Consider the following 15,588-nt stretch of genomic DNA (forward strand, 5'->3'; position numbering starts at 1 on the left):
GCAAGTTGTGGAGAATCGGGTGAACCCTGAATGGAGGATTTTCATTGGCAAGATACTGTATGTCATGGGTGCTCAACCTGTGGCCCTCCAGATCCAACTACAAGTCCCATGAGGCATTGCAAGGCTGACAGTTACAAGCAAGACTGCCAAAGGCAGAGGCATGATAGGACTTGTAGTTCAGCAAAAGCTGGAGGGCCACAGGTTGAGCACCTATGCTGTATGTGATTGGGGGGGGGGGGGTGATGTTACATAGGTGAGATCTGTGGATGGAGGGTAGTGTTACAGAGGTAGGAGCTGTAAATGGAGGTGGGGATTAATGAGGTGAGATCTCTGGATAGAGGGGTGATGCAAAGGTGTATGCTGTGGATGGAAGAGGCATCCATTAAAATATTGCCAATGCACATATTGCTGAAAATTACTTGTAACAGGTGGAAGCTGTAGCAACTGTCAACTGGGAAGCAGTATCAATACAAGGTCAAAGCATATATTGTCAGCACACTATAGTTCTTTACCACCGATTGCGCGATTCCTCATAACTGTCTTCATTCATTGGGCCCTGAACCCATATTAAGCATCTGTATACTGTATATGGACTCTGGGACGGCCAGGAATTTTTTTGAGCAGTCCCTGGCCGCTGAATTGAACATTCCTTTGGTGCTACCCCTCTCCGTAACTGCAGTCGATGGACATAGGACCCCTGCAGTTCCGAACTACCTCTGTAACTATGCATGTCGGTGTTCTACATCGTGAGGAAATCTCCTTCCTGATCCTTCCTAAGTCTTCCAGTCCCATCATTCATGGTCTTACATGGCTGCAAAAACCTTCCCCCTATTTATATTGGAACTCAGGTGTTGCCTTGGGGGTTGTAATGCCATCAGACTTGTCTTCCCAAGGTGCTTCCACCTATACCTGTACCTCTTTCTGTACCTGTGGCTGTGGTCACCACCTCTCCGATGCTACCACGACATTATCAGGCCTTCTAAAATGTTTTTGAAAAAAAGCTGATGACCGTCTGCCTCTTCACCTACAACTACCCCACTGAACTTCAACTTTGGACTTCTTCGCCTCCAGGTCAAGTATACCCCCTTTACAGGCTGGCTTCTTCTTTGTGTAGAAAAGTATGGTATGCTCTAACCCCGCATGGACTATAGAGGCCTCAATGCCAGCACTATTATAATCGATATCCTTTACCCTTAAACTCTGAACTTTTTGATAGGCCTTGGGATGTTCAAATCTTCACAAATTTAGAGCTCTGTGGAGCAGACAATTTGATTAGGACCTGAGAGGGTGGTAAGTGAAAGACCGGATTCAACAGATGAGCATTATGAGTATCTTGTGATTCCTTTTGACTTGTGTAATGTCCCAGCCAGAGATTTTCTCTGATCTTTTATACCTTTTACTCCTTCAACCCTCCTTATACTTACCTGAGCCCCATCTCAATCCAGTGATGTGCATAAGAGCAGCGGCTCTCCGGGGTCTCTCTCTCCTCATTGACTCACACAGCAGTGGGAGCCATTGGCTCTCGCTGCTGTCAATCACAGCCAGTAAGCCAAAGAGTAGCGAGCCGGGGCAGGGCCGAGCAATGCTCTGTTTGTGTGAATGGACAATGTCCATTCACAATAGTGTGGCTCGGGAGCGAGCCTGCTCAAGTGCCCCCATAGCAAGAGGTTTGCTATTGGAGGCACTTTTTAGGGGGGGAGGAGTCAGGATCACTGATGAGGGACCCAAAAAAAGGAGGATAAGAGCTGTTCTGTGCAAAACCCTTGCACAGAGCAGGTAAGTATAACATGTTTGTCTATTATTTTTTTTTTTTTATTACAACCTTTGCCATCATTTTGAGCTGGTGCTGCAAGAATGGCAGCATCTACTGGAGGGATCTCCACACCATATCCTGATTTATACCAATGACAAAAAATTCCAGTACTTGCAATCCGTCCAATGCTTGAATCCCAGACAAGCGCGATGGACTCTTTTTGCCAGGTTTAACTTCGATGTTACCTTTCGGCCTGGTTCTAAAAATGGCTGTGCTGATGCTTTGTCCAGAAAATTTTACACTGCTGACTCTGAGTATCATGTTGAACCAGAACCCATTATTCCTGCCAACCATATCCTGGCCACCACCCGTCTTCAGTCTTCACGTATCCTGCCCTGAAAGACATTTGTGGTGTCTGCCCTTCACTCCATACTTATTAGATGGACACATGGCTCCATACTCTATGGACATCCTAGTGTACAACGTACCTATGTTTTCCTGCTGCATCACTACTGGTGGCCCTCCCTTCAGAAGGATGTTAAAGATTATGTTCAGGCTTGCGCTATTTTTATGTGCTGTCCTTTATGTCTGCGCCACCAGGTATCCCTTTACCCCTACCAATTTCAGATGAACCCTGGTGTTGCCATGGACCCCCCCCCCCCCCCCCAGCAGGCTCTACTATTTTATGGGTGGTTGTGGACATGTTTTCTAAAATGTGTCACTTAACTCCACTTCCAGGACTACCTTCAGCTGTCACTCTGGCTTCCATCTTCATAAAGGAGACATCTTCATAAAGGAGATCTTCCTGCTCTTGCACACCATCTCTGATAGGGGAGTTCAGTTTAAGAAACAAGAAAGCAGTGTCTACTGAGTGTAGCATATAAAATTTAACAGTGGTAAAAAGAAATTATGCACTCACAAAAGGTAAATGGTATGCCAGCATGGTGAATGTAATGGGTCATCTGCAGAGTCTCTGGTAACGGATGGATGCTGCTGAGATGAGTAGGCTGCTGACTGTCAGTGCCTCAGTCAGAATAGCTGTTTCATGGTGCCCAGGTCTGTGCAGAAGCCCAGGTGACGTCACATCCGGCAGCTGAGAAGGCAGGAGAAGCAAGCATTCGAAGCATGCATGCTCCTTCATCAGGCTCTGAAGGGGCCATCGTGGAAGAAGTATAAATAGCCAGCTGGACGTATGATGGGTGGGATGGGACAAATATATAAGACAAATTGTAAAAAACAAGACAAGAGCCTACAAAGAGGCCAGAGGTGGAATATAATGACAGCAAAAAATAAAAACAAATGGAGAGTTAAAACATATAAATGAGGATATCAATAACAATGAACATATGATGGAAGATGGTTAAAGGATAATGCTAAAGTGAGAAGTATTAGGAATAATGGATAAAAAACTAGCTCAAAGTGAATGGAGGATCAAGATGCAATGTATAGAGCTATGTGCGAGTAAAAAGGAATATAATAAGAATTATTAAAAATTATGAATTATATTGGAAATAAAAATACAAAGATATATACATAAAATATAAATTTTTTCTAATCTATAAATATAAACGAATATAAAAAATATATAAAATTTGAATAAAAAGTATATATGTGTATACAAGGCTCTATGGTATATGAGGTATATATCCCCTACTCCCACCCAGTCACCCAAAGCTCTTCTCCCCAAATCTCTTGATCTCGAGCCCTCTCCTACCTTTACTCTTGACATCTCATCAGCCATCAGTAATTCCCAGATTACTGTGCCTACCATACACCAACATCCAACACCTGGCCTTAGTACTTACATTTCTGCCAACACCATGCAAGGTGATAATACCATGGTTCCTTCCACCCCCCAGGACCCCCCCCCCCCCTCTACTTCCCCAACCCCACAGATATCATCCCTACCTCCCCCCAGGGAACAGGTCCCGACAACAACATCACTGCTCTTTCCATCCGGCCTTTTTTAGCCCTCACCCCCTTGTCCTGCCCAAAAAGAAAATTCACCACAGAGGCAGGAGAGGGGGAAGCCGTAGACATAAAGAGGTGAGAAAGTGCGCAGACTATAAAGATTTTCAACCTATCAGATCACCAACTCTCTACATCGGAACAGTCACTCCTAGCCCAAAGACACAACTTTGCCCCACCGCATCTCCCAATCCCTTTACTCTTTTTTTGGATCTAAAGAGATTTATTAGGAACCTCACAGTTAAGCGATTATTCCATAGTCAGGCCACCAAACACCCGCCTGGACCCCTAGTGGTTTCAGAAGGTGTCCCTCCTGACCCTTTCCCTTCTCCTTCACCGGCCTCTTCCCCTATTTCACAAGAAAAAATGGCTCTGATAGATCTAGAAGAATTGTATACAGAGGACCCAGATTATTATGCCCTTTTCCTTGCCCAACACCTACCCACCTCTCCAACCGTCCAGCGCTCCTCATTCTGTGCCAAGTCAGTCTTCAACCGTACATTTTCCAAAGGTTTTACGTTCAAAGTTTTTATCAGGTTGTCTACGCAGACATACTTCGCATGTGTCAACCATCCACTGATCGCATACGCTCCTCCCCCAACCTCTCATCTTCTGAGTCTTTAGCCCTTAAGGAACCCACCAAGAACCCTACTTCATCATTAAACCTGACAATAAAGGTGGAGGAATTGTTATTCTGAGCTGATCCCATTATCTGAAGGAATCCACCAGACTCCTCTCAGACAACCTTACTTACCAAAAACTCTGCAGAAGTGGATTTTTTCAAACATGATTTTGTCCATAGACCATATTTTTATCACCTTCCCAAAATCCACAAGGATCCAATTTACCCCCCAGGAAGACCCATCGTCGCATCTATGGAAAGTGTCACCAGTTATTTTTCAATATACATTGATCACTTTTTACAGCCCATTGTACAACACCTCCCCTGTTACATTAAAGATAGTATGCATTTACTTGAGTTACTACAATCATATCTCTGGCAATCATCATATTTCTGGCTATCCCTATATGTTGTCTCTCTTTACACATCTATACCACACCTGACTGGACTTCAAGCTGTACAGTTTTTCTTGAATGAAGACCCACTCCTCCATCCCCACCAAGCACAATTCCTATTAGAACTGATCAAATTTTGTCTCACCCACAACTATTTTGAATCAGATGGAGACTTCTATATCCAAATACAGGGCACAGCTATGGGGGCAAATTTTGCCCCTGCTATGCTAATCTCACCATGGGTCACTGGGAACACCTACACATCTGGTAAAACAACACCTTTGCCTCCCATTTTGTCTTTTACATTGATGGTGTGATCATCATCTGGGACAGCCCTGCTTCCTCCTTCCCTGATTTTCTGCAGCATTGTAATAAAAATAGTATGGGGTTATTCACTTCTGTGTCCGATGCCCATAAACTTGCCTTCCTCGATCTTGAACTCTATCATCACAACATTATTATCTGTGCACAAAACTTCACTAAACCTACAGCTGGCAACTCATACCTGCATTTCAAAAGTTGCCACCACCCACGGTGGATCAACAATATACCCAAAAGTTAGTTTTGCTGCCTGAAACACAATTGTACTCGGATCCAAGATTACCAACACCATTGCGAACTTCAGCAGAAATTTCTCAACAAAGGGTACCCAGGCACCATCATTGAAGATGCTTTTCAGTTCTATCTACATAAATATGTTAGCAAGAACAGATTGGGGCCCACTGATGAAAACTCTAATTCTTCACTCGATTCATCACCCAATTCCCTACACAATTCAAGCAAATGGAATGTATTTTCTCCAAACATTGGGCTATTGTGCAACAAGACCCTCATTTACATACTTCCCTCACCAACCGCCCTGTCTTCACCTACAGGCATGCTAGGAATCTAAAATCCAGCATAGCACCCAGCAAAGTATGTTCTATTAAACCCACTACCAGTGCCTACCTGAGATTTTTTAATATTAAAAGGGATGTACCAGTGTCACAAAGCTTTATGTCCCTCCTGCAAGCATGTCAAACATGCCCAAATAGAATTCTCCTCTAAAGGCGAGGTATACACTATACCAGATTTTTATACATGGTCCTCTATATGAGTCGCACCATACGGACTTTGCGGAAGCACTTTGGTGAACATCAGGGCCTAGTGGAGAAAGGTTCTGATAAACATAGGGTCCCCAGACACTTCCTGGAATATCACTCTCAAAGCTCAGAAGACCTCCGTGTCTGGGATATAGAAGCCATCTATAGGCAACTCCTCATAGCCGAACGCTACAACCGACTGTGTACCAGGGAAAATAACTAGATTTTCACTCTCGATACATTATCCCCAGGAGGTTTAAATGAACATCTAGAAATTAATGCTCTTCTATAATATGGTCGCTTGCTGCTCCCCCCTATTAATATCCCAGTACCCACTGGGTCGGTCTCAATCTAATTATCACCATTCCTCATCTGGATGTTTCTATCCCCCTTCCTTTCACTGATGTCCAAATAGAATCTAGCATATACATCCACCCCAGGCCTAATGTCTCATTCCAAGCTTATCATGCTATAGCTTATCCTACCAAGCCTGATATCGATGTATGTGTGTATATATACTCCCATCTTATGTATGTGGGTGTGTGCGCATGTGTGTGTGTATGTATATATATCTATATATATATATCTATGTCGGCTGTTCCACTTCCTCCATCAGCCCCTTCATTTGGTGTATATATATGTACTTATGTCATGTATTATATAATGTATATTCAAGATATTATGTATGGCCCCTTTTATATATATTTTCACCGATTTACTGCTCAAACGTATCAGCCTGGCAATTGTTACACTGCATACACATCTACCAAATACTTACATATATATATATATATTTTAATTCACCATACCTCATATACCATAGAGCCTTGTATACACATATATACTTTTTATAAAATTTTTATATCCGTTTTCTTTTTTTATAATATTCGTTTATATTGATAGATTAGAAAAAATATATATTTCATGAATATATCTTTATATTTTTATTTCCATTATAATTAATAATGTTTAATCATTTTTAATATATTCCTTTTTACTCGCACGTAGCTCTATACATTGCATCTTGATCCTCCATTCACTTTGAGTCCATTTTTTATCCATTGAGCCGAATACTTCTCACTTTAGCATTATCCTTTAACCATCTTCCATTATCATATATATTTATTTTTATTTGTCATCGATATCCTCATTTACTGGTATATGTTTTAACTCTCCATTTGTTTTTGTTTTTTGCTGTCATTATATTCCACCTCTGGCCTCTGTGTAGGCTCTTGTCTTGTTTTTTACAATTTGTCATATATTTGTCCCATCCCACTAATCATACGTCCAGCTGGCTATTTATACTTCTTCCACGATGGCCCCTTCAGAGCCTGATCTCCGAATGCGCGCTTCTCCTGCCTTCTCAGCTGCCAGATGTGACGTCACCCGTGCCTCTGGACAGACCTGGGTGCCGTGAAACAGCTATTCTGACCGAGACACTGACAGTCATCAGCCTACTCGTCTCAGCAGCATTCATCCGTTACCAGAGTCTCTGCAGATGACCCATTACATTCACCATGCTGGCATACCATTTACCTTTTTTGAGTGCATAATTTCTTTTTATCACTATTAAACTTTGTATGCTACACTCAGTAGGCACTGCTTTCTTGTTTCTTCTTACCACGTAGAGCCTCTCCTTGCTCCAGCCGGAAGCCACTGAGTACAGCCTTGTTCACTTGGACTACTCCCATCGTTGAGATTTGGAAACTATTCAGGATTCCTCCAATACCCACTTTATCCTCAACAGTTGTCTAATTATACATTGCATATTTATTGCAGTTCTGTCCACACTAGCAGAACGCCATAATATTGTTGTTGTTTTGTATGATCCGAGGGGAGTTCAGTTTACAGCTCGCTTCTGAAGGGCTCTAGCCACATCCTTTGGAATCAAGTTGGACTTCTCGGCCTTTTACCCACAGTCAAATGGGAAGACTGATCGGGTCAACCAGAATGTTGAACGATACTTTCTTGCCTTCATTTCTGCCCATCAGGATGACTGGGTAGACCTACTACTGTGGGCTGAGTTTGCCCTCAATAACCACGCTAATGCCAGCACTAGTGAGTCTTCATTTTCACAGTGTATGTTTGTCATCCTTCTGTAACATTTCCTATTCCCACCTCTGCTGTGGTGCCAGCGGCTGCAGAGACTCATTGATCCTTCAATTCTATCTGGGCAGATGTTTCCAAGAATTTACATTTGGCAGCTCCCAAATATAAAGTAGCTGGAGATCGTCATTGCCGTGTGAGTCCCAAATTTCCACCTGGTGACAAGGTTTGGCTCTCTACTTAGAATATTCATCTCAGAGTACCCTCAATTTAATTTGCTACCTTTACAATCCTCTGCCAGGATCCTTTCAAGCTCTGTCTCCCTTCACATTTAAAGATTCCTAATATCTTCCATGTTTTTTTCTCCCCGTACATCATCAATAGGTTTTCCCATCCTCTGCATCATTCTTCTCCAATGGTCAATACCATGGATCAGTATGAAATCAAGCAAATCTTAGATTCTAAATACTCCAGGGGGAGGCTTTTATATCGAATTGATTGGAAGAGATATGGTCCTGAGGAAAGATGTAGGATTCTTTCTACACTTTTGCTCCCTGTTTGGGAAATCTTTTCATGAGAAGTTTCCTCTTAAGCCTGGCCCTAAACGAGTGGGGAAACCTTGTAAAGAGGGGAGGGGGGGTGGTACTGTCACGTTTAAACCTGCAGTTTCCTGCTGCTTGTGAAATTCTTACCTCCCTACTGCAGTGGTTCTGCTGGACCTGTGATTCTATTCATGTGTACTTTGGCTTCTCTGTTCATCTATGGGCGTTGCCTGTTGTACTGTGGGTTTACATTTCTTTCTCTTCTATCATTTTCTGGCCCGCCTCACAGTTTGCTTCCCTATTTAAGACATGCTCAGTGCAGCATGTGTTGCCTGAGCAACTTCCTAGTTTCTCTGACCTCCCGGTTTGCCTAGAAATACATGTCTTCTGTGTCTGACTCATCGTGTACTAACCGTGGCTTTGTCTACCATCTGTGCTTGATGCTGCCTGCCCTGACCTTGTCTCGTTTCCTGGCTCCTCATCTGTCTCCTGCCATCTGTACTCTGCATATTCAAGTGGTCTTCATATCATTAGCTGTACATACCTGTGCCCCGAAACCTGGTTCCAGCCTCCTGCAAGTCCATCCGCACTATCAGGGGCCCTGGTGAAGAAGTAGGCTGGGGCTTAGGCTCTGCTCCCTGGGAAACATTGGGTTGGCATTGTACAAGGGCTCACTACCACAGAAACCTGACATCTGCAGTGTTTATCTTGAGCTCTCCACCCCCTGTTTTCTGAAAGCTTAGACAAGCTTTAGAAATGATGTACTATGAACAGATGTAGAGAAGAGAAAAGTGCAGATAAACAGGTGTAGGAGGAATTTTTTTATATCTCTGTGTAGCACCTAAGGCCAGTCACTTTACTGGGTATATGTAGGGGTTGACAACCACTTTAAGCTTTGAAAATGAAAACAAGAAGCCAATTGGCTGCCATGCACAGCTACTTCAATCTTAGTAAATTTCCCTCACTGAGTTGTGAAGTAAATTATTATATACCATATATACACCACTTAGTTGCAAATTTCACAATCCCATGTCATTTCTTTGCAGTTATTGGCCTTGTTTTCACTATAAATTGCTACAAACAGAGGAATAGAATTCCATTTTTAAAACAGCAAATCTAGGCAAATCAATATTTACCTGAATTTTCTATTTGTTTATATATCGCCAACATAATATTTACTTACCCCTTCTGCATTCACATCTACGGTGAAATAATTCAAGTCATTATCAGTTATGCGTCCAGCTACAACTAATTCACTGCCATCAAAGTATTGTTTGAAGTTGTTTTGTGTGACATCAGCTATCACATTTTCAGGATACTGCATCTGTATATCCACCAGTGTTGGGTTTGCAATTTCATTATAAAAACCCTAAGATGGAAAAAAAAAAAGAAAGAAAACTAGTGTGAATATACTGCACATATTTTTTTATATTCTGTTTTCAGCTTTATTGCTTGACTTTTTGTAAGGTCCACTATAGGCATATTAAGGGTAGAGACTGGTTTGTTAACATACATACTATGGGTCAATGTAAGAAAAGTGTTATAAGCTAAATGTTTTTATTGCCCATAGCATACTCTGTCTTCAACTGTAATTTTTACAGTCATACACAAAAGGCAAATGAGTAACCACTCACGAACCACATCCTGAACTACAGGGCACTTGCAACTAGTTGTCTTCATCACCTATTCTCCACCAGCAAGGCCCTGATTGGCTTGAATAAGCCTGCTGTGTTCAGCAATCTCCTCCCAGAGAGGGGAAGGGTTAGAATCTACTGTATGTCATGTTTTATTGCCTTGTCCCTGTTGGGGAAATTGCCCTTCTTTCCTATGCAATCACCAAAAGACAGAGTGGGAATAAATCTCCCCAGTGGGGCCATAGACAATTATAAAACCCCAACATTGGTCCTAACCCTTCCCATTCTATTGCAAGAAAAATACCTTTGTTAAATAAATATGTTTTGGCTGAAGTTCCACTTTAAACTGGATTGGTAGGTTCAGTAATCGAATTAGTAATCTATAGTGAAGTACGGGGTATATAGTAGCAGCTGAGCCATGCACAGCCCAGCGAGCGAAGGGGGCAGAGCAGAGAGCTGCTAACTGACAGTCAGAAGCTCTCTGCTCACCGTTCTCAGTGTTGGAGGTGTCAGGAGACTGATGCTGCATCCCCCTAGGTAGGTATGAATAAAAAAAACATACATCTCTTAAAGCGGAAGTATCGTCGCTTTTTTACCTTTTACCTACAGGGAAGCCTATAATAAGGCACAATTAATATCTCCGCAAAGGGAAAATGACAGCTCCCTCAACGGTGTCCGGGCGACCATGTGGGGGCTTCGTTCTAAGGTAAGTATTTCATAATGAGTTAGTATGCGATGCATACTAGCTCATTATATGTAAAGAAAGAGGGGGAATAACCGCGCTAAGTAAAAAAATTAAGCAGCAGCTTCAAGTGTGACAACACCAAACAGTAAATAAATTATAACAAGCTGCGCTAGAACAATATTAAGTGCTATGACCGTGTGTATATATATAAAGTCCCAATAGTCTCTTGTTATAAGTATATTTCTTCAATGATGAAAAAACAAGAACAAGAATCTTCAACTACAAAAGCACCTCCTCTGGTAGTACCAACTGCTTACCAGATATTGGTGAATAATGAGCCAATTCAGAGAGTTACACTCTAATATACCCCCGAAAATGGCTCCCTTGTGAATAGTGATCCGCTGTATTCCAAATATACTGGATCATGCAAGCCTCAACCGATATTGGATCATACATGTAGAAAAAAAGATAAGGGTCCCATAGCGTAATACTGATATGCATATATAAACGTAAAAAGGGAACCCAAATAGTGCAAATATGTAAATGTGATCACATCCAGACAGCTGTGAAAGGAAAGGTCACAGAGAAGGGTACACCGAAATGCCCGCCACCAAGTGTACCAACTGCTTACCAGATGTAAATAATTTTACACCAAAGTACAACATAAGGTGATGTAAATGTAATGTTCAATATCAGAAATGATGACCACCACCGATAGTACGAACTGCTTACCAAAAGTAGATAAAAAATAGCAAATTAGAGAATATGGACCATCCAGATGTGAACCAGACTCCACCAATTGCAGACAGTGACCGCCACCCAATAATGCAAACAGCTTACCAGATGTTGGTAATATAAAGCCAATCAGATATGGATATATTCCAGATCACATATACTCCAGTATCCAGTACCCAAAGATTCAATAGCCTCCAAAGATGGTGAGTTGAGGTCACACAGCATGGGCATCGATCCCCAGGTCATATATGTAAAATAAATATACACCCCATAGTGTAAAACTGTATGGTTTATTAAATTAAAATAGGTAAAATAACTCACAAGCGTCAATGAAGGGAGAGCGTGTAAAGATAGCAAGCCGCCGGCCGGTCGGCTTTTCCGCCCGCCCTTAGTCTCATTCCAATGACGTCAGCACGCCGCGACCGTGATTAAGCACAAGATGTATGTGTGAAACGCGTCTACGTGACCCTATGTTGGTGTCTTTGGTGTCATCACTTTGTCAGCACTTTGGAAATTAAAGGCAATTGGAATTCCTGGATGTGCGGCCGTTTCTTTTCTTACAACATCAGAACATACATTCAAACTAAAAATCAAATCCGTACATTTTATGACATGACAAATATCCTTTGAATGCATTTCAAAATGATGGTGACACAAATTATGGCCAATATGGCGACACAAGCGCGAGAACCCATTTCTGAAATGCACAGCAAAGCGCACCTTTTCTGTGGGGGTTGTTGTTTGTTCAGAGAAGCACAGATGTGAATGCAGCCCAATTATTGACACCCAATTGCCGTTCGCATTCTATTATGGCTACACAAGAACGATTGAAAATGCACAGATGTAGCCAAAATGCACAGATGCAGCCTAATTATTAGGGACACCTTAATCACAGTTAGTAGATGCATGTTTTGCCATGCGACAAAACACACACACTGAAAAAACACACAAATGAAAACATTGAGCTACTTTAGGGTGTTTGTCATGCATTGGGTAGCCTATTCAAGTGAATGGGTTGCCCTATGTGTGACGCGCATTTACATGCAAAAAAAAAACTTGATCGGGAACATGCGTAAAAGGAATGCTTTGCTCAAATGTAAATGGAATGCGCTTGAGAGGAGAATTTTCAGGCAGCAAGGATAACCTGGGAGGAGTGGTGAGGGTTACCACTGGTCTTATCAAAGTCTCTCAGGAGTGCATCTTATCTAATGCGACTTCTATGAGTTGCATCAAAGTTGCAAACAAGTCACACTACATAGTCGCACTGGAAAACTCCAGTCAATGATTGTTTTCTAAAGCATATCCCCAGTCTCCAACAACTTCTTTAACATGTTCACAGTCTGTGACAGTTTACTGCAGCATATCTACAACCTCTGACCATTTTTTGTATCATGACTGCAGTGTCTAACCATCTCCTGTAACAGTCTCTGAACATCTCGTGTATCATGTTTGCAGTCTCTGACCATCTGTTTTATATCCAGTCTCTATCAATCTCTAGTATCTACAGTCTTAGACCATCTTTTGTATCATGCCTGTAGTCTTTGACTATATCCTGTTGTGTGTCTGTTGTCTCTGACCCTGAATATTCACTGAATTTTGTGCGTGGCCTTCTGGTAATGTGGAGGGCTACACTTGAGGCCCCACCATGTCAAAAAAATTGACTACTAATGTGCTGTCACACTTGTGTAAAATATAATATAATGCAAAGTTATGTTAATGTTCAAATTACTGTGAAAATACTGCCATCTTGTGGTTACTTTGGTTATTGTAACATCTTTTTCTGTGTTCCTTTTTGTGTTCTGCCCATTTTGTGATGGGTTTCTCATTCCCTCATATTGTGGGTCGCACAAGCTTACTGCACTTCACCTGTGAATGTTGAAAACTGTTTCTCTGCATCGGACTATGTTATCATACCTGTCTAAGCTGCTGTTTGTCTTATTAAAGAGACAATAACCATTTTTTCAAAAGTTGAAAACATTTCTAGACAAGGCTATGAGCACTCTTTTATTGCTGAATCTACACATATACATCATGCCTCTGACCACACAGATGTACATGTTCTGCAGAACAAAGTGTAAGAACTAAAACACACAATAATACCAACACAGAGACTTAGAGAAAACTACAAACCACTAGAGATGGGTTCTCCAGCAATCTGTCAGATCAGTGGGACAAAAACCACATACTGCATGTACGTTTTGTGATGCTTTAATCAATCAGCTGATTTAAGAAACTCTATAGAATTGCCTATCTGCAGCATACAATCCAATGGTACGTATCAATGGCTGTCTACAAAATACACAGCTTTCCTAAAGGACTCTAATATTGAGGGCTTTTTATCTTAACTAACTAAGACAAAGCCAAGAATAAGGCAGAACTCCACATTGCTCAACTGCAGGAGACCAGATCTCCTAAATCCACATTTACTAAGCTCACAACACCTTCTTCTAGATCCTCTCGCTCCAGAAGCTCAACTTTAAGTGACAAAAGAGGCCCGCGCAAGTCTGGAAGCAAATAAAGTGCGAAGCTCCCTTGCAAGAAAGGAAACTGAAATGGAAGCTCAGAGCGAAGCTTGCCAAGCTGAAATGGGTGCCCAAAGCAAAACTCTTCAAGCAGAAATGATAGCTCACCAAACAGAGATAGAAGCTCAGAGTAAAGCTCGCCAAGCAAAGGCAGAATCCCAAATAAGGTTTCTGCAAATGGAAAGAGAAAAATCAGATGCTCTAGCAAAGCTGAAGGTACTTGAACAAGCAATGAGAGAAAGTACTAATTTGGACTGTTCTATTCCAGCAGAACTGGAAGATCCAGTTGAATGCACCAGAGAATATGTGCTAAGGCATAGTGTTTGCAATGATACAGAGTCATTTTTCTATTCCTATTACTACCAATACTGTTTAGACTCTCAGCACAGAGACCTCCAATCTGCAAAAGCTCGAGCCTCTTCAAGTCCACAACACAAGTGCATCTATACAGCAAACCACATCGCCTTCTGCCTACAACAAGGTGACTCCCAGTGATAAGCAACAGTTGAAGCAGCAGTCAGCAGAAGACTTAAAAAATAAATCACAGCTAAATGCTCTTTCAACATCATTTTATACTGATAAACCTCCCCCTTATTCGCCAGAGAACTTTCACCCCCAAGGGGTCCCACAAGTTACTTTGGCACCAAAGAGCGAAAGACGAGACCTGTCTGACTTCATCAGATATATGATTCACCACAAGCCTATTAACATTAGCCTCTCAAGGTTCAACGACTGTCCAGAGAACTATAGAGCTTGGAGCTCAACTTTCAAAGCTGCTATTGATCTCAATCTTACTGCCAAGGAGGAACTTGATTTAATTATAAAGTGTCTGGGACCAGAATCTGCAGATCCTGTTAAAAGACAGAGAGCAGTACAAGACTTGAGCAAAACTATGGTAGCTCTGAAGCCATAGAACATGCTCTATTCAAGAGACTGCAAAACATTCCACAAATAGGAAACAAAGATCATTGCAAGATTCAAGAACTAAGCAACCTCCTCACAGAGCTAGGAGTTGGCTAAGGCAGACCCTCATCTACCTGGGATAAGCTATCTGGACACCGCTCATGGCATGAATCCAGTGGTTTCTAAACTGTCATACAGCCTGCAAGAGAAGTGCACACAACAGGGCTCAAGAGACTATACTGTAATGTATCTTTTCCTCCATTCTCATATTTTTGCAGGTTCTTCAGTGAACAAGCCTAGACGAAAAATGATCCCAGCTTCAGTGAATCTAGCTTGCCTGCTTCATCATCATCATCATCAAGGTATGATAAAAGAGCTAAACATAGAGAATTAAAAAGACTTAAATAGAGCTGCATCTGCTAAAAAGACAGACATCTCACCTCCCGTATCCTCTTCTGCTCACCAGAGTGATTTGGGTAATAGAGATAATGATCCTAATCGTCAGTGCCCTATTCACAAAAAACCTCACCCTCCTAAGAAATGTTGTGACCTAGGGCAAAGATTGTCCAAGAACGCAGGGAGATTCTCCAGAAACTTGGAATATGTTGTGCATTTTGCTAAAAATTGTAAAGTTGTTATCAAGTGCACAGACTGCAGTAGTGACAAACACATTACAGCTATGCATCCTGCTCCACTTTTAG

The 15,588-nt window shown here is 41.9% G+C and overlaps 1 protein-coding gene across 1 annotated transcript in view; it reads right to left on the reverse strand.

The window, feature by feature from the left end:
* LOC309562159 (inter-alpha-trypsin inhibitor heavy chain H3-like) overlaps nucleotides 1–15,588 on the reverse strand; it is a 234,519-nt gene that overhangs the window by 73,095 nt on the left and 145,836 nt on the right. The window contains exon 12 of the mRNA XM_082266284.1: nucleotides 9,592–9,777. Coding sequence (XP_082122410.1) covers nucleotides 9,592–9,777 — 186 coding nt within the window. The remainder of the gene's footprint in view (nucleotides 1–9,591; nucleotides 9,778–15,588) is intronic.

This window comes from Pelophylax lessonae, assembly GCF_965119305.1.
Source record: "Pelophylax lessonae genome assembly, chromosome: 8".
NCBI lineage: Eukaryota > Metazoa > Chordata > Amphibia > Anura > Ranidae > Pelophylax > Pelophylax lessonae.